Raw genomic sequence first — 18,956 nt, 5'->3', positions numbered from 1 at the left:
CATGTTGATAGGCAACTGTCAGTGCAGAAGTAATGAAGGATTAAAATGTTTCTTTTCTGCAAGATGAGCCCCCATCTGAAGCTGGTACAATATTACTGCCAGAGCCTGCAGCACCACTAACCATTTCCAAGAATTGTGTCTTCAGGTGATCATACAAATTGCTACAGAAATTAACAAAGATTTAATATATGGATATGAAAAGTGATCTCTATTATCTTTGTATTTTCATTTGTTTTCAAAAACACACCTATACTACTGAAAAATTAATCTGGCTTTGGTAAAATGACATTCAACATAAAAAGCATTAAAAAAAATCCTTACCAACATTACTGACCTATTCTCTTATTATTAAAGTGGAAGGAAGCTTAAAAAATTAGAATCTAACTTACTTTCACTGCCCTGAAAGCAATTTGTTTACTTTATCGCATTTCAATCCGATTGGTATATGAAACTGGATCCATCAGTTTCACTTTCTGTTTTGCATGATGCTGTGCCTGAGCACAGATTGTATTAAACATTTCTGTAGATTAATATTTATTTTTCTTTTTAAATTTCATTATTTTTTCTTTTCAATTTCATTTCTATTTATTAAAGGTTTTCTAGGTACTTTTAAAAAACCTAATTTTGGGGCCTGAACTACTCACAACTGTGTCTTTAAATATGGTACATAACTAAAATATGAAAATGAGCTTATACTACACCTACACCATATATATAATACATCATCGATGAAATGCACCGACTTCAATGGCAGTTACAGGTGCTCAACACATTCCAGGATTTGGGTCACTGTATTTTGGTTGGATCAGTTAATTTCAAAAGAAGTTGTTTCCCATGGCTGTAGTAATATGAACAGATGTGCCATCTACAGACTCATGAGTTAATCACAAGCTGTAGCTGCCTTGGCAATCAATGGAGAACAGGACATGAAAATGGGTAGCATAGTTAGATGGGCACTTTTTCGAAGTGGCTTGTCATTTTTAGTGGCTTCATTTCTGGGTGCCCAAATTTACACACCAGAATGTGATTTTCAGAAGTACAGATTGGTCTATCCCTAATGTTAAAAAATCATAAATCAGACCCAGCAAAAGACATAGGAGTGGCTTTAAAAAAATCAAGAGATTTTTTAAACAATAAGAAATGGTGGTTCTTTCCTTTGCCTCCTATCTTTGAGCCTTTAGGACCCACATTTCCAAGCATATTTTCTGCAAATATAGGAGACTAGAAACTTATTTTTAAATGAACGTTGCAATTCTCACATAAGCACATGACTCCAGAAGCTGGGGCTTTAAGAAAAAGATTAACTATTGCGAGACACTTGATTAAACCACAAGAATTCAACACATCCCAGGAGCTGATAAGAGTGAAAGTTGTAAGGAGCTTCAACTGGAGTTGTGGGTTATCAGCACCTCTGAAAATTAGGCCAGAGTTTTCTAAAATTGGGTGCCAAAAACGAGAGAATATGGGGGCCCGGTTTTCCTTCCCAAGCAATGAGTGCCACAGCTTGGAGAGTTGGCTGCTCTTGGTACCCCCCTATGGAAACAGGCAAACAGCCATTCTCCCTATCCCTCAATCGCATTTTGTGCTGCCTTGTTTTATGTGACAGAATCTATTAGCGTGCACTAGGCTACCAGATGTCTCTCTTCAGATGACAATGGCGAGATGAGAAATATGGCTCTTGTTGTGGGACAAATGATTCAAGAGTGTGAAAATAATTATTGTAGTTGGCTGAGAGAAATTGGTTTCCCTTAAATTAAATTCTGAAAGGACTATTTTTTTGGTCTGTAAAACTTTAGTGCTCGATCCATCCTCAGCTCCCGTGGAATTCAATGGGAACTGAGGATGTTCATCATCCCACTGGATGCACTGTTGTATTAATTTAGATGGAATAAATGGGCCAAAGGTGTTAACCTAACTCAGTTACTGCTTAACATTAAATCAGTGTTAAACAAGGCCTGGGGTTTGGTATATAGAGACTTCAGCCTGCTTAGTACTATTGCAAACATCATTAATGTTTTTTAAAAAATTGTATGAAAGAGACAGAAAAGAAGGAAAAACAGTTAAAACATTTGAAATGTAAAGTATTAAATAAGGCTTTCATTTTAACAACTTTTTTGTTTCTTTTCGTTTTAGCTGGAGAGAGTTTTAGAAGAAAAGCCCCCTGTTTGATCGTCTCTTAGAGGGTATCAAAGGTAGTAACAACTGTCCTTTTGGGGAAGAGAGAAGAAGTTATCTGAGCTGGGATGGAGCTGTGGTTAAAATTCCATTTGATTTGATATTAGGTGGTATCTTGGATTTGGCTGGACTGGGATAGGTGGTGATATTATTCAGGTACCTTTCTTTGGCTTGGTTTGGTTAGGACATTTTTTAGGATTAAGATGATGAAGGCCTGAGATCCCAGGAGATGATGTAGGTAGCAGCCATAATGGTGAAGCTTGCTTTACCGGTAGCATCCATCTTCTGTTCCCTTTTTTTAAAATTTCATTTCTCCTTCCCTCCAAAAAAGGCTCTTTCTTGAAGGACCCACAAAGGGAATGGTGGGTGGAACAGACTACCCTTCATTATTTTGCCTATCAATTAGGCCTAACATTCAACACGGCAATTTCGATTCCTTAACTTTTTTACAATTATCACAAATTTGTAGGCCCAATTATTATAACAGGGCTCACAGTTGTGTGGGATCAGGTCCTCAGGATCTCAATTCAGGGAAGCACCTAAATGTTGATTTCAATGGGATTTAAGCATATGTTTTCCTGAACTGGGGCCTCGGTAACTAACACCATTCTTTCTCGCTTAGAAAATAGCACAAATAGAATAAATAATGATCCAATGGAACCTGAGTTTGTTAATTCAGTGTTTGTTGTATTGCTAAAGAAAGAGGAATGCTAGAAGGTTGACACAGAGCAAGCAAGCTGCAACAACAATAAAATATAGGTAAAAGGATTTAATGCTGGGATAAAACTATCTTGAGGTCCCTAATTAATTCTCTCTTTTTAAAAACTGAACTAACCAACAAATGGAAAGTTTGGGTACCAATAACTAACATAATGGAAAATAAATTCCGAGGAGGATGCTTTTTGTATGTGCCGAGATTTCCTTTGATGGACATTTTCACTGAACACAACTCTCCAGTCCTACTTCTTATTCTTTGTGAAGGCCCACCCTAACTGTGTTTTAAAGGGCCTCCAACTGACTTTAAAGCGAACTTTGAGACGGGTTTTCTATACTATGTCTATAAAATGACAGTGGCACAAAATGCGCGGAAAAAGGGAAGGAGAGTTAAAACAAATTGAAAACTCCTGATACACGGCTTCATTTTTTCATGGGTTTGTAACTGCACTTGGCTATAAAGGCATATATTTCACCCTTCCAAAATAGATAAAATAAAACCTCACAGCCACATATTGCACCATGTGAAAATGTCAGTGACAGCAGTTTGGCTAAATGGAATGCTAGCAAATCTAACCACAATTAAAAGTGTGGGTGTGGCAGGGGTGGGGGTGAGGGGGGGACAACACACTGAGATTTCAAAAAATATGTTACCCTGTTTAAAAAATAGAATGCATGACTTATGGGCTCTCGTTTTCTGGAATGATGAAGCATGCTTCAATCCCTCCCCTCCAGCCATTCAGAAGCACATTAAGATTCCTGCATAACTTTAGGTATGGCAGGTGTCCAATATCATTGAGGAATTCTTTCAAACTAATTACAGAATCTGCCTTTTATTAATCAAATAATCATTCCATCCCTGGAGCCAATACTTTCATAATAGGATCAGTTTTGGTTACTGTAACGGCCCCAAAATGATGTCATGCATAATTCCCAATGACACTAGACTGCAAACAAAGTAATTCAAATGGCAGTAGGATGAGGAAAGCAATCCAAAGGGGAGAACATAAGCACCCTCCACTTCTAACAGTACTGTGACCAGAATAACCATTATTTAAGTATTTCTGATTAAGGAGCATGCCTCTTATCGACCTAATGTAATTGTGTTACAGCCATTGGGGAGGACGGGGGGCGGGGGTTATAGGAAATAACATTCTTTTTCACAAAGAACAGATATTAAACAAATAGGAAAATGTCTGAAAACATGAACAAGCCTTGGCAGGTCACAGTGTTTGCAACGGCCAGTGGAGAAGAGAATGCATCAAGGCCCTAGTACAGTAAAATACTGACACATGTGGCTAACTCTACGTGGTTCCATTGAAATCAGTGAGACTACCCCTGTGGTAAAGTACCTTGCTGGATCAGGGCCTAACTGCACAAAGAGATGCGATCCTTTGGTCTATAAGGCATTCTGGATTCATGTGAGTATCAAAAAATACACATGTGTACCAGGCCCCTGAAAATCTGGGCCACATTCTCTCTTGTGCCCAGCATCCAGTGGGCACAATGGGACAACTGCACAGCGACTAACTGTGGCTCCCTGATCCCATGGCTGGCTCTGCACTGGGTTCAATCTACTTTAGAGCAGTGTCAGAGCTGCTCTAAAGTGTTCCATGCAGCAATGCCTCCCTGCCAGGGACCATCTCCCAGCTGGAGATCTCTGGAATGCAACGTTGTTCTATACCATTCTCTCTAATCTCCATGCAAGAGGCTATGGGAGCGTGGGCATGGCGTAAGAGGCAGATAGATTGGCTTTTCACCAGCTGGGCACTCCTCATGCTGCCACAATCCCCAGCTTGGAAGATCCATCCATCTACATGTAATACACTCTCCCAGTGAGTTTGGAAGGATAGTGGACAGCACTCATCTAAGACGGAGCAGTGTATAACAGCAATACACCATTGCTAGGTCCTTTGCTTTGGTCCCTGAAAGCACAAGGTCTATGCACCACTCCAGCCCATTTAAACCCCCAAAATGGGCCCATGGCACAGAGGTGAATTTCGTCCTGACAGAACTAGTCGACACATTCTCAGCTGGCTTTTTCTTTCCTCTGCCTGTTGAGACTCCTTCATACTTTTCAATGGCAGCAATTTTGTGGGCGCAAGTTTATGGCCATGACTATCGAATCTACCCACCGCTCTACCTAATAATTTAGTGATCAGCACCTATAGAACACGTGTTATGGTAGTTCTCACTGGCAACACTGCACATGACTTAAACAACTTAAAGAGTGAGAATGCTGCAGGGAAGAGGGCTAAAACCCAGATGGAGCCATTTTATTTCTTTATTACATTTCATAATATTCCATTCATTTAAAACCTTCTGAAGCAATCCTAGTTTTCACTGAGACTGAGCCCTAAATATTTGAAAACACAAAGAGGGTTTTTGTTTTGAAACTTACTGAGGAGGGGACGAGAGAGTTAAAATCAGCTTTATCAAAAGACCCCAGTTACAAACTTGTTTGTTATAATTACTTAATACATACATCACGATGGTGCCCAGATGCTCAGCTAGGGCACAGTGTCCTATTGTGCTAGGCATGGTATAAACATAGGGTGAACCCTGGGTCTGTGGAAGTCAATGGGAGTTCTGCCATGGACATCAGCAGAGTCAGGATTTCCCCCACAGATATAGACACTGGCCCTGCCCTAAAGTGCTTATGGGTTCTCCATGAAATCATAAATTTTCCCATACAAGATGAAAACTTTTCATTTGGAATTACAAGGCAGATCAAGACTGGCTTAGACCAGGGCAAGTCTGCTACCTCTCCATACTAAACTACATGCCTGAAGAGCCAAAACAGAATGCTGGACTTATTTATTATTGGTAGCACGCACTCTGTGCTGGACTCTTTCCCAACACTTAAGGAGCGTGCCCCCTGTTCCAACGAGAACACAGACCAAGGACAAGCAAGTGGACAGAGCTCAGAGGAAGGCTTTATACACTGACCTAAAGCTACAAACTAACAGATTATAGATTTATCTTTCTGAAAACTGCTTGTCAAGCTGGAAAAAGTAACATGGGTGAGAATGAGGCGCCTTCTGATCCATCTAAATGTCAAGGTGTTTCCTTGACTCTTTGAGCATAACTCATGGATGCTGAGAGTTAAATGGCTGGACTTTCAGATTCTGCCATGTTAGCCCAATAATAAAGCCACTGTACCTCATGGTCTAAGGCTCAGGATGTTTATTTCTGCAACTCTGCAGAAATCCTTCAGCCATACAGCACCTGGCTCAGACGCTGCCCTTTCAATGGCTCTTCTGTTGGCACAGTAATTCATGGTACCCCAGGGGACACCCCAGGGCTTATCAAGTTGATTTGCTTAAGTGGAGTTATTTGGCTATCCATTTTCTATGTTTCATAATGTATTTCCAACCTTAAAGCGACATAAGCAAGCACCAGATTGCCAAGGTGCTTATTAATTGCCTATTCAAATGTTTTACAGCTTTTATTTTTACATCGCCACAGGGATTTGAATATTTTGTAGTTGTCAAGTTGGCTGAGGATTTATGTTGCGAGAACTTTGTCATAGCTTAATGCAGAACAGCAACAGGAAATGAAGTGGGAGAACAAACTTCCATTCAGTTCCCCTAATGCTGTAAAGCTGTCATACAAGCATCACAGCCAAGCTCTTCATACAAAATGCCTTATTTGTTTACAAAAAATAAACAAAATAAAAACAATACTCATCAGCGATCTAACATTTTGGAACCACACTAAAGGCTCACAGAGGTCAGCTGAATTTTTTGGCACCTACAAGTTTTTGTTTTCATAGATTTAAGACAAAAAAGGACGATTCTAATTATATTGTTATATAATTCTTATACAATTTAGGCCATAGCATTTCACTCAGTGATTGCGGAATGAAGCACATATCTTGTAGTTGAGCTAGAGCATATCTTTCAGAAAGAAACAAGGAAACTTGATTTAAAGACTTCAAGTGATGGAAAATCTACCACCTCTCTAGATAAGATATTCCAATAGTTAATTACCTCCAGTGTTATAAATCTATATTTATTTCTAGCCTGAATCTAATTTCTAATTCCAGGTAGGTACTTATAGAATGTGATCAAGTAACCTCTTAATCTTTTCTCAGGCAAGTTAAATAGATTGAGTTTCTGTCTTTCACATATTTTAAAATGAAGAATGTTACTGGTAATGAAGCAACAGGTTTGGAAAGATATCAGTAAGGTGTTTTAAAACATTTTTATTGCTTGTGTTTTCAAAGCATTTTAATTTAGTCAAATCAGGAACAGACACTCATCTGTCACAGAACCTATAAAATATTTTACAATGACACTGTAATTGACATAACCTGTAACATAAATGCCTGGCATTTTAACAAAGGTACTAGAGATTAGCACAAGCAAAGATAACTCAGTAGATTATTGGTATCTTTGCCTTAATTATTATATTAGTTTATTATTAATTATTATTATTATTTTAATTTAGAAAAGTTCTGAGCTTTCTGGACAGGTGACCTTGAAAAGATTCTTCTCAGACAGCAAGTCTACACAGCTGATATAATATGAGTGGTAAAATTGCTAGTCCCGAGTGTAATTAAATGTATTGTTGATTTAAGATCTGATCTTTAGCTCACTGAAATGAATGGGAAGACTGCCACTGACTTGGGCTTTGGATCATCTACACTCTTAAAGTGGACTGATTGTTCCTAGTACCTAATATAGCCAAGAGTCTGAAATAGTGCTGACGGAAGAGGGGGCATTGTGGTACCTAGCAGCCTGCCACCAGATCAGGAATGGACAGTAATGACACATGGCCAAAGGGGATCACAGCTGAAACACAGGATATAACCATGTTCCCAGGCGGGCGGGGGAGGGAGGAGGGTTGTAACCTGTCACATACCTGAACGGAGCGGCTTTTTCTTACAGTGGCTTTGGCAACACTTGTTGTGCCAGTGAAGTGTCCCTGAACTGAATGGACAGCAGTAAGGGACTGGAAATGGATGTAAAAGATACCACCCATAAAATCAAACTTTGCAAGCTTCTTTGTCGCGATATCACCTGTACATCCAAGTTCCCCATGCCAGAACACCTCGCTTTCCCAGGGGCACCATGTACCTTCTGCTTCTGCAAGCAAACAGGAGCCAAAACTGGTGGATCTGGCAGCTCCACAGTCTGTCTCACCTTCCACCAGCCATTGGGAAATGTCCTGCATTTAGGAGCTCATGAGCAGGGGCTGAAAGGGGGATCTTAGAGAGCTCAGCCATTTCCCTGCACCCACAGCCTCTTCTACGGACAAGTGATTGTTTAGGCTGCTACAGTTTGTCAAAGGAATCTACCTTTCCAAATAAACTCTTCTCTTATCCCAGAGATTTTCCATCTGCGTTGCAAAGTGGAGGCTGAGAATATAGAAAGAAACAGGCTTTGCTCAAAGAGATCATTCTAATTGCCCAGGACATCTAAGGAAGCGCCAGCTGTATTAAGAGAAAATGAAATAAACCCAGCAGAGAGACATATACTGCTGACCCTGAAATGAAAGTTCAGTATGGATAGGTGATCTACAAGAGATGGGGCATCATGGGAAAAAACTGAAAGGGAAAAACTACAAGAAAAAATATAGTGTGAGGCTGAAGGGATACAAGACCCAACCTATTACTCCCTTGGGGAAGGGAGTTAGTGGAGGGGCAAAGGGGCAGGGCACGTGGGCTTATTAACTGCACAGAGCCAGACAAAACACAGGGAATCTTAGGTGTAGTCTATGCTACAAAGTTTTGCTGACATAGCTATGTCGGCTAGCAGTGTGAAAAAAATCGCACCCAGTAGCCGCCATAGCTATGCCAGCAAAAGCCCTAGTGTAGGCACAGTTACACCAGAAACAAAATCCTTTTCCTAGAAAGCTGATCGCCTTACACCAGTATAGCTATGCTGGTAAAGCATATGTAGCTCAGACAAGCCCTTAGACTCAACCCCATGGGGCTCAGAGCATCCTAGCAGAATGCCCTCCTCTTCACATGTCAACCTAGGCTCCCCCCTCCCTAGCAGAGATGCCTCATGGCCATGCTGCTTGGTCTATGGCGAAGCACCACTCCGTTCCCCTCCTCTGCGGATTGCATGTTAATGCTTAGAGTCATTGCTCTCTTGCACCACCTCTGCAGAATTACCGGGAACACCCACATCTCAGGGGTTACACTCAGGGGTCACTGGAGCTTTGTGGGGAAGGGTGAGGGGCACTCTGCAAAGCTTTCGCTCCCCTTCTGCAATTTCCAGCGGCTCTCAGAGCTGCCCTTCGCCATGCCCGCCCCTGCTACAAACAACTGGTCTTTGGAATCGGAAAGCTGGGCTGGGGGTACTGCTGTTGCACTTCAAACCCCTGTCCAGCTTGAGAATTTTCCGGCGAGGCCTGGCCTAGTTTAAAGGAAAGCACCATCTGTGAGAGCAGATACAGCCGCAATGACAATAACCTCTTGGAGAAACGTGCTATTCAGTCATTATATAATGAGTTCCCTTCCCGTCCTCTCCCTCCTCCCACCTGTCAAAGAGGGGATGAGAGCGCCCTTTAGTGGAGTCAGATATTGTTCTGCCTTGCTCTCTACACAATGAAGTGCTGATGCCGACCATTTCCTCCCCACAAAGTTCATTAGATGGTCTTATTAATTAGTTGACTCCACATCCTATCACACACTGCCACCTGAAATCTCACTTGCATTTGTAAAGCATGCAATTAAAGCCATAGGCATTGTCACAGGCAGGCACTGCCGGGCATTAATATTCTATTCAATCAATAGCTAGACAATATGATGCCGTGCCTTGGATGCTCACCAAAGTACAGGACAATATACGTGCTGTACAGAGAGCACACAATTTTGATCTTAGGAACTCCAGTGGCGCTCCACTAAAGCCATATGGGTTACTTTACGTTTGGACTGAGGGCAGAATTTGAGCCAATAAATCTACTGCAGAGAAACAAATCAGAAGTAGGCTGTGGCACTCAAAGCAGAGAGAAGTAATAGCAATCCACACTTCCACTCCTTTTCTGCACAGTACTGAAATAATAATTGCCAAATTGTAATTCCATCTGACATTGGCTGCAGTTCCATCTTACTTTAAAGAACCTGGCCGTTGTCTTTTTCAGTGCGGGCACACATAACTGTGCTATGCAAAACTGAATGAAAACGGCCACCACTCGTCTTAAACACACACTAATACCAGGGCCCTTTACAGACAGGCCTTCATCCTCCTCCACCCGTTCTTGCTCATTATAAACCACTTCTGCAGTCAAAAACAGGATGACATGAGATAAAGACAATACCTCACCCCTTCTTGTCATTTCTGTCAAGGGGGTTTGTTACAATATACTCTGTTCAAAGAGTAAGGAAGCTGTAAACAGCAAAAGAGAGAGAGAACTGGGGGGAAAAGCCACTTACTTGATATTGTCGAGACAGCCGGATTCAGGTTTCAGGATGGCAGTATGATGGAACATTTTATAGAGAGCAATCCCCAGGAAGATTACATTAAGCTGGAATGAAAAAAAAAAAAAAAGAAAGAAAGAAAGGAAAAGGTTGTGTTACATAGCAGAAGTGGGGGGGGGGAGGGGGAGTGAGTCTTTTCTTTGTAACAGATGAGTTGCTCTGGGAAATTAGTTCTCACTACAGTTTTACAGAGACTAAATCATAGATGATTGCCTAGTATTCTATAAAGGCAAGGCAGCTTGCCGAATGAGAGAACAGCAATACAATAGGTGCTGGATGAAGCCAGCCCTTACACCAACAGCAGCGTTTCAAGTGATGTTACAGAAAATTAAAAATCTTTGCTGTAACTGCTCTTCTGTGGCTTTGTGGTGCATACTGATGACAAACCATTCCAGGTTTGTTGTTCACCTGCTCCCGTGGAAAGGGCCACAAGGCCTGCCTTCATCCGGGGTAGGGGTGAGTATAAATTTTCAAATACAGCGTAACTTGGGAGATGCGTGGGCAAGTGACTGTTAAAAAGACACACTGCAATATAATGACCGAGAAAAGGAGCTTGGTCCATGCTGTAAAAGATAGGTTGTGATTCACTAGCTCTGTGCTAGAGAGGCTCCCAGTGATTGGAAATGAGTTACCAAAGACTCAGACAAGAGGTGGCAATCACAGAGGGAGAAGCCTTTTATAAATGTATTTAATAAAAATATAGATTAATGGTTCTGTACAGAAACGTATAAAATACGCAAGCCACTACATCCTTCAAACGGCACGATCCCCTGATTTGCACACAACTGGGCTGTTTTTGTGTGTGACATATGATAGTCACTACAGATTTAGCAAGTGGCACAGGCCTCAACCTGGACGGCTAATGAAACACTCTGGATTGAAATAAGAACCAACTACAACATCTGCATTGAAATGAGTATGCTCATTCCTCGCCGTGTTGGCTGAACTACTTCATATTTAAAACAAAGCATGATTTATATAAGCCATATTGTAGTGATTGCAGTATGGGCAAACTCCAGCTGTCTCTAAAGTTTGGTTCTTTACCTTGTTGCTATGTTATCTGATATGGTGACAAAGCGTGTTAACTGTGAAATTACCCTTATTTTGTTTTAACTTCTAAAGCGAGAGAAAAAAATCTTTTCCATTTTTGACTTTGCTCCTATTTCAGATTTCCCTTTGTGCATAAACGATGTACTGCTTCACTCTGGAATCCAAAGGGATGAGCATACAGTGGTGTCAAAATAGAGACCAGCGCTTCTAAACGTCTGATAACATCAAACAAGCTTTGCAAGAGACTATTCTGAGCAAGTGTCCACAGCACAAACTCGTACTGAAACATACTTTCCTTTCCCCAACATGTTTTGATCAAGTATTTCAGAATGCACTCTCTTATAATGAGAGTCTAATTGCTTGTGTTAGGTGGGGTCAGATAAGAACATGCTTCTCCCAAATTAATCTATGTAAATTCAAGATACAGAGTGAAAGTTTTATTTCTTGACCTGGGAGATGGAGTAGTTAATTAGGAGTTCTTACCATAATTATCAAGGTCGCTGGTCCTATAAAGCTCCAAATGAAGTAGGTGTCAAGTCTGAGCCAACATCTGTAATGAAACACAGGGGATAGAAGGCATTCAAGGACTGAGCGCAGGACATACATCAAGATTGAGCGAGTGACAGAGAAGAATGTGAGCTGCAAAACATTCCACTGGGAGACAGGAAATATTACATTGCTTGTTCATTTAAATGCTGAATTATGTGCCCAATTTCTGACAGTGCTATTGATGGAGGAAGATAATTACTTCTGGAGGAAGCAGGGGGGAAAAAGGCACAGGGCCTAGTTGCTAAGGCCTTTTGCATCTGTCATAGAAAACCTTATATTAAAAAAAGAGTGGGGCGGGGGGGGTCAGGAGGAACTATGAGCAGCCATTAAATCTCTGCTCTTCTCTCCAGTTATAATGCAACACAACCTGCCAGTCAATTGTCAAGTGAGCTGACATTTTTCTGTCAAGAAGATCTGAGCAAATTTGGTGCAAAAAGGAAATAAATTTTGGTACTGGAGAACTGAAGATTAGATTAATTAGATTCAGCAGCCTCACTTTAGAGTTTTTACCGCCCTGAACCTCCCGAGTGCCTTGTTGCCCCCAGTGTTTCTAAGGTTGCAAATGATCTTCAGTATCACATAAAGCTGATTCATGACCTAAAACTAAATTATTAATCACTTAATTTCAGCTGCACTTAATACTTCCCCAATTTTTAAGGCCCCTGGGAAATTATATTTCCATTCCTAGTTCATTCAGGATGACAGGAAGATAAAATGGAAGTGACTAGTCACAAGACAGATGAATATAAATTCTGAGGAAGCTACATATGATGTTTAAAATAATAATGTCTTGTCGTGTTTGTCATGTTACTCATTAAAGATGTGTTTATAAGGGAAAAACTACCAAATTGTAAAAAAATACTTTTACCCTTGAAATTACGTGGATTTCCTAATTAAATAAAGTGACTACAATTGTGCATATCAATTTATCCCGAGAGTATATAGCCTAAGACAGCAGTTCTGATCCTTGGGTCTGGGTTGGGTCCTAGTCAACTCAACTGAACTCCACAAGGAATCCAAGAAACGTAGGGCTGCAAGGAACCTCAGGAAGTCGTTTTGTCCATCATCTTGCACTGAGGCAGGGCAAAGTAAACCTAGACCATATCTCACAGGTGTTTGTCTAACCTGCTCTTAAAATCCTGTTCCACAACTTCGCTTGGCAACCTCTTCCTATACTTTGTTAGTTTCTATAGTTAGAAAGTTTTTTCTTTTATCTAGCCTAAACCTCCCTTCTGCAGATTAAGCCAATGAGCACAGGGGTCTGTGCTAGCAGATCCAGAGAAGGGGTCAAAGCCTGGAATTGAAATGCTACGGTGAAAACAACCGTCTCTTTGTACACTGAAGAATTTCAGGATTCGCAAAATCAAAAATTAAACCATCAAACTGCAAAATTGTAGAAACAAGGCTTTTGTTCCCAACTTTACCAACCGAGGGCTCATCTATGCTGCTGGCTTCTTTCGGCATCATGCGGGGTACAAATAGCGAGGCACAGCTTAGGTGAGTAAAGACACTCCTGAAGAGGGAGGGTATGTCCCAGAGTACATACTTTATATGGCTCTCTACTCACCCAAGCAGTGCCTCCCTTTCCACACCACTATTCTTGGCAGTGCAGTGTCCTGCTGCCTTTGCTCTGTGGAGCCTTTCCCATCTGCTGGACAAGACTCTGGCACAGGGAAAGAGTCCGGCAGTAGGGAAAGACTCCACCAGCTCCCTGCTGCAGGGAAAGACTCTGGAAGCAGGGAAAGGCTCCGGCAGCAGTCAGATGCTGAAGCCTCTTTCCACAGCTTCCCCCCTGCCACAGCCTTTCATTGGCAGGTGTAGCTACACGACGCAACATGGACGCAGGCCACTTGTCATTGCGACATGTAGCTACACATACCCTACATACTGCCACCAGCAGTGTGTCGTGCAGACGTAGCCTTAGGGTCTGAATGGCTATAAAAATCTAAACTGGTTATACACCAACATAATGATATTTGCACGGAGCCAAAACAGAAACTGGAGTGCGGAGAGACTAAAAAATATCTGCTACTTAGGATCTAACTCCTGAATTGGAACTGAAGCCATGCATCAACATCCTAACGTGAGAGACATGCTGAAAAGGGTTTCTTAATGTCAAGACAGGAGTTCTGGATTTCTGCCGCCTTGGTGGACGCTAAAACTGCTTTAGATGTGTCTGGCAGTAGCTATGCACAATGAGTGATTTCCAACTCTCTGTTTTAAAATGTCTTATTACTTGTATTGCAGCAGCTTCCAGAGGCTCTCGCTGAGATCAGGCCCCACCGTGCTAGGTGCTGTATAAACACACAGTCAGACCCAGCTCTGAAGACCTTACAGTCAAAATTGACTAGACAGACAAAGGAAGTATTATTACCCATATTTTACAGATGGGGAACTGAGGCAAAGAGATACAAAATGATTTGCACAAGGTCTCAGAGCAGGTGTGTTGGCAGAGGCAGGAACTGAACTCATGAATCATTGTCTGGTATCTTAACCTCAGGAGCATCCTTCCTTTCAAAGCATGTTTCCCTGGGGTGGGGCAGTGGGAGAGGGAGCAATAGCAAACCTATACAAAAAGTCCTGGATGCTGATGAAGACCTTGATGAGGTTTTGGATCTTGAACTGTTCCATCCAGTCAGGCTACAACATATGGCCCCACTGAAGGCGAAGGAGTTAAGCCAGCCAAAGATCTGGCCTTTTGCTCATTTTACTTGATAATTTTTTGGTTGACAGGTAATTATTTGGGGAAGCGTAGAATAACACCGCGACTCTGAATTCACTCAGGAACACGGGATCTGCCAAACCCCGATGCCGTACCTTATAACAATATTGTCAGTTAAGGATAGGGCATTTTTTGTGATTTTAAAATAAAAATTCTCCAAGTATTTCAAACTGTCTCATACATTTAACAGGGAAACCATCTGCCAGCAGGCAAAATGACCACATCTCACTGTCTGCAAATCCTGCTAAGCAGGTTGAGAGAGCATGGTACATTTACAACTGCAAAGCAAATTGTTCCTCCTTGAGTACTTAGGCTTTTACTAGCTCTTGGCGAGCAGGGTGGCAAAACTCCCTTTTTTAGCTTGATAGCCATATGGCCACAGCTGCTGGTGCTGTTTTTGGCCACAGACTCTCTCATCATAGGTCTCTGACCCATACACTGTTCCTCAAGGCCAGCATTGTGCCCTTCCCATCCACTGGCAGCCCCGCAAACCATGCATCCTGCCTGCTTATCTGCCTCACTTGCAAAACTGTGATGCAGTCCCGGAGCCTGATTCTCCATTGGTGTAAATTAGCACAGCTCCATTGACTTAAATGGACTGTGACTAATAATGGATCGTGAACAGTGAGGGGCATGAAGATGGCAGATTCCCACAGCTGATTAGAACCCGAAGGAATGTTTGAGAGTGGTGTTTTGCTGTATTCGCTGAGCTCTAGTTATCAGTACTACCATCAGGAAATGAAAACAGGACCTTCAATTGAATTCTGCAGAATCCAGAAAAGCATGTTGATGCACCATGCATTTCTCCTTCTCTGCTAGACGGCTACACCTGTTTACCTTTCGCACTCTGTCTTACATTACAGGGAAAAATACAACGCTGCAAAAGGAGGAAAAGGGTAACTGAACTCAACGGAAGAACAAAGTGAGTGACTTCTTTTGTGAGCAGCCAAGTCATTAGTGGCTCAGACACTCAATGGGAAGTGTGCAGTGTTGAGCTCTTTAGAAAATCTGGCCCATAGATTCCAGAGCACAATCTTGGTCATGGGGTGGATTCTGTGGCAAATTCTGTGGCTGTGGAATGGCCAAGATCCAAGTGTATTATTTCTTATTATTTGCATTTTGATAACACCTAGCCAAACCATGGCCCCATTGTGCTAGACATATACAAACACAGAGTAGGAGATAGCGCCCACCCTGACACGCTTACACTCCACACAGACAAGACTGGAGCATGGACTGTCAAGATTAGCAAAGGTTCTTTTTGCATGCAAACCTTAAAGGTTGCATTGCAATTTTGCAGTTGTTCTAATGGAAAGGTCTCTTTCTAAGAAATCAAGTACCGCTCTCTTGAATGACAGATGGAACTCTGCAGTAATATGTCTAATCCATAAGGGGGTAAAAAGTCAGTCTTTTTGTGGTCAGTTTATAATGATGTAACGTTGAACCCATTTAGTCAGACCTCATTAAAAATGCAAATTAAGAACAAAACATCAAAACTTGGGCATCCTGCCAATTCGTTCACAGAGATGCAAATCGCTAATCAGACAAGTACCACACTGAGCTTTTCTTTCCTTAAAAACAAAAGCACAAACACAATGAGCTGAATAAATGAACTCCTTGAAAGAAGGAAGCAATCAGGCAACTCAGCTCCAAAAGTTGCTAATCTCAGGCTGCGGAACTACTTCTGACCCTAGTACACAGCTGCAATCTGAACGCTGACTTGTAATATTGCAAGTTTACATTCCAACAGCCGTTAAACAAACGAGATGCTTCTGCTTTTAGCACAATGCATATCATATGATCTGACATTGCACGGATGCTGAATGCACCATACATTTTACAAACAATAAAACCATTCCCTTCTTCTCCAAAGAGATGAACAGACACGTTCAGTGCTGTGCTATTAAGGTGGTGTGTGGCATTGCTTTTCTTCACTTTTTAATTTCCTCCCTCGCACAGTGACAAGTTAGCTATCTTCAACCAACACTTTTTTGCAAGTAATAAAGGCTACAAAGGGTTTGCTCTGTTTTTTGCATGAAGAGAAATCAAACACTAAAGTATCCCTAGTGTGCATTAAATGGAACCAATAAACAATCATTAGCTGCCATTGGACCATAACATTTGAAGAAATGTAAGTGAGCATACTCTTCATGGGAGTTTGGGAGTTTGCTTCATAGAGCTATAGAGCCTCCATCACGGTGTGTGGTAACAGTAATTGGATATATATGTATAATACATGCCTTTGAAGGGTGGAATATGCTTTCTCTTTTTACTACATTTCAGTGTCCACATTGCTCCCATGGGTCTGAACAAGCAAGGAGCGGGCAGTGTAAAAACTGAAGATAAAACAAGCACACCGCCCTATCAAAGGCATACCCTTTAGTTAGCAGTTATTTTTCAACAATATGATGATGCATAAAATATAGGAAGCTGGACACTGAAGTTAGCGGCTGTGACATCATGATAGATTTATCATTGTCAACTGATACCCAGCTTTATCGCATCCCAAAACCAAACCAAAACAAAAGGCAAACAGAGCGCTGGCATGATGCAGAAAGGACTTGGCTCGCTACAGGATGAGTTTACCTACAAGTATGTTGAATAAAAAATACTAAGATGGCCAATGCCTCATTCCTCTTCCGTGAGCTCTTTAATGGGCATCAGTATAGAATACATGAGGGGTTATGGTGATAGGACAGTTTGTTGTTATCGGGTTTGGCTAGCCACATTACTTAAGTGAGTTATGCAGGTCGTCCCAAAAGAGAGCGAGTTAAGGCCCTGATCCAGCAAAACATTCAAGAATCTCCTTAACTTTAAGCATCTAAGTAATTCCATTGAATTCAACAAGACAACTCACATGCTCAAAGTTAAGCACACGCATTAATATTTCGCTGGATGGGGGCCATCATCTAAAATGGGAGCCAATCAAACCTTTCTGCCACACTGCATACCCTCAGGTATTTTGCTCACACTACATTATAGGGAAAAATCATTGTCAAAGTTTTTTAAAAAACAGTTTAAACATTCCCCCTTCCTTTTGCAGATCCGCCCAGCACACAGCTTGACACTTGGTCTGGGGACTAGAAGGAAGGATTTTGCCATCAGAGAGGCCAAAACAAATGATACAGCATCGTCAAACTCCATCTTATTTTGCAGCTAAACTAGAGACCAGTCCCAGGTGGTGATTTGTTTGTTGTTCATGACATTTGCTTTCAATTATCTGTAAGAGCTTCAGTTTTCTCACACTGCTAAGAAGGAGACCTAGACTGCACGAACGGTTCATGACCTAACAAGCCTGTTAGCTCGAGCGCTAAAAATAACCATGTGGATGCTGGAACGCTATCATCTTGAGCGGCTAGCCTGAGTCCCCACCGGAGCCACAACTTTCACACTGCTTTTTTTTAGCACACTAGCTCAAATCCTGGTAGGGTGAGTCTGGCTACCCATGCTGGGAAGCTCACTCCCTGCTGCAGTGTAGACACGCCCACTGTCTGCAACGGGGTTCTATCTATTTCACCTTTACATACGAGACAACACAGAACCAGGGGAGAGACGCACACATTTTTTTTGTTAATCTAGGTGCACTGTTAAATATCATGTATTAGGGATGATGGGTAAAAAAAGGCTAAATCCTGCTCAACTAGCTGTCATGGATAGCCCCGTTCAGCTCCAGATGGGGAAATCTTTTAAGGTAATCAACATGCAGCTGCCTACTTGCAGATCATAAACCAAAGTAATTAGCCCCGCGTCTCATAATCTGGCTGGTGTGAACTACTCCTAAAAAGTCAATGCCAGCCCCTGCTGTAATTAAGCTTAAAATAGTATCACTATTGAACAGCTACTGCAGGATGTCAATATGAATACCAGAGCATGGGATGCTATGGAAAGCCATAAACAACACATGATGAATAAGGGAATAACACAGGAGCAAATGACCATTTTCTGACAGTATAATCTGGGCATGGGTTATACTAGCAACAGATTAACAAACAAAGAAACCCCCAAATTCTACATTAGGCATCTAAATTGATCATTTGGAGACATATAATTATTGTGACCAACTGCTAGACAGAAAAAGATATTTTATGAATAATGTTAGAAACTCTATAAACTCTGTTTAAAACAAATACAAAATAGGGGGATGCAAGAAATATATTCTGCAGATTGTCTCACAAATAACCAAGCAACTTCGCACAATTAAATTATGTATGCCTGGCATATAGTTTACCACAAATTCTAATCAGTTCTACCCTTCTAATAACATTATACAGTAAAATACATCATCATCCATCAACCAGATGGAGCATGTTAGTT

General features: G+C 41.5%; 1 protein-coding gene across 36 annotated transcripts in view; it reads right to left on the bottom strand.

Annotated features, from left to right (window-relative positions):
* Positions 1 to 18,956, bottom strand: part of ADGRL3 (adhesion G protein-coupled receptor L3) — an 806,525-nt gene that overhangs the window by 90,429 nt on the left and 697,140 nt on the right. For all 36 annotated transcript variants that reach the window (XM_037896575.2, XM_037896573.2, XM_037896571.2 and 33 more), the window contains 2 exons: positions 11,855 to 11,921; positions 10,277 to 10,368 (listed from right to left, as the gene is read on the bottom strand). In XM_037896575.2, coding sequence (XP_037752503.1) covers positions 10,277 to 10,368; positions 11,855 to 11,921 — 159 coding nt within the window. The remainder of the gene's footprint in view (positions 1 to 10,276; positions 10,369 to 11,854; positions 11,922 to 18,956) is intronic.

The sequence above is a fragment of the Chelonia mydas genome, chromosome 4 (assembly GCF_015237465.2).
Source record: "Chelonia mydas isolate rCheMyd1 chromosome 4, rCheMyd1.pri.v2, whole genome shotgun sequence".
In the NCBI taxonomy this organism is placed as follows: domain Eukaryota; kingdom Metazoa; phylum Chordata; order Testudines; family Cheloniidae; genus Chelonia; species Chelonia mydas.
Note: the sequence above shows the minus strand (reverse complement) of the source record. Positions and strands in the feature narration are given on the sequence as shown.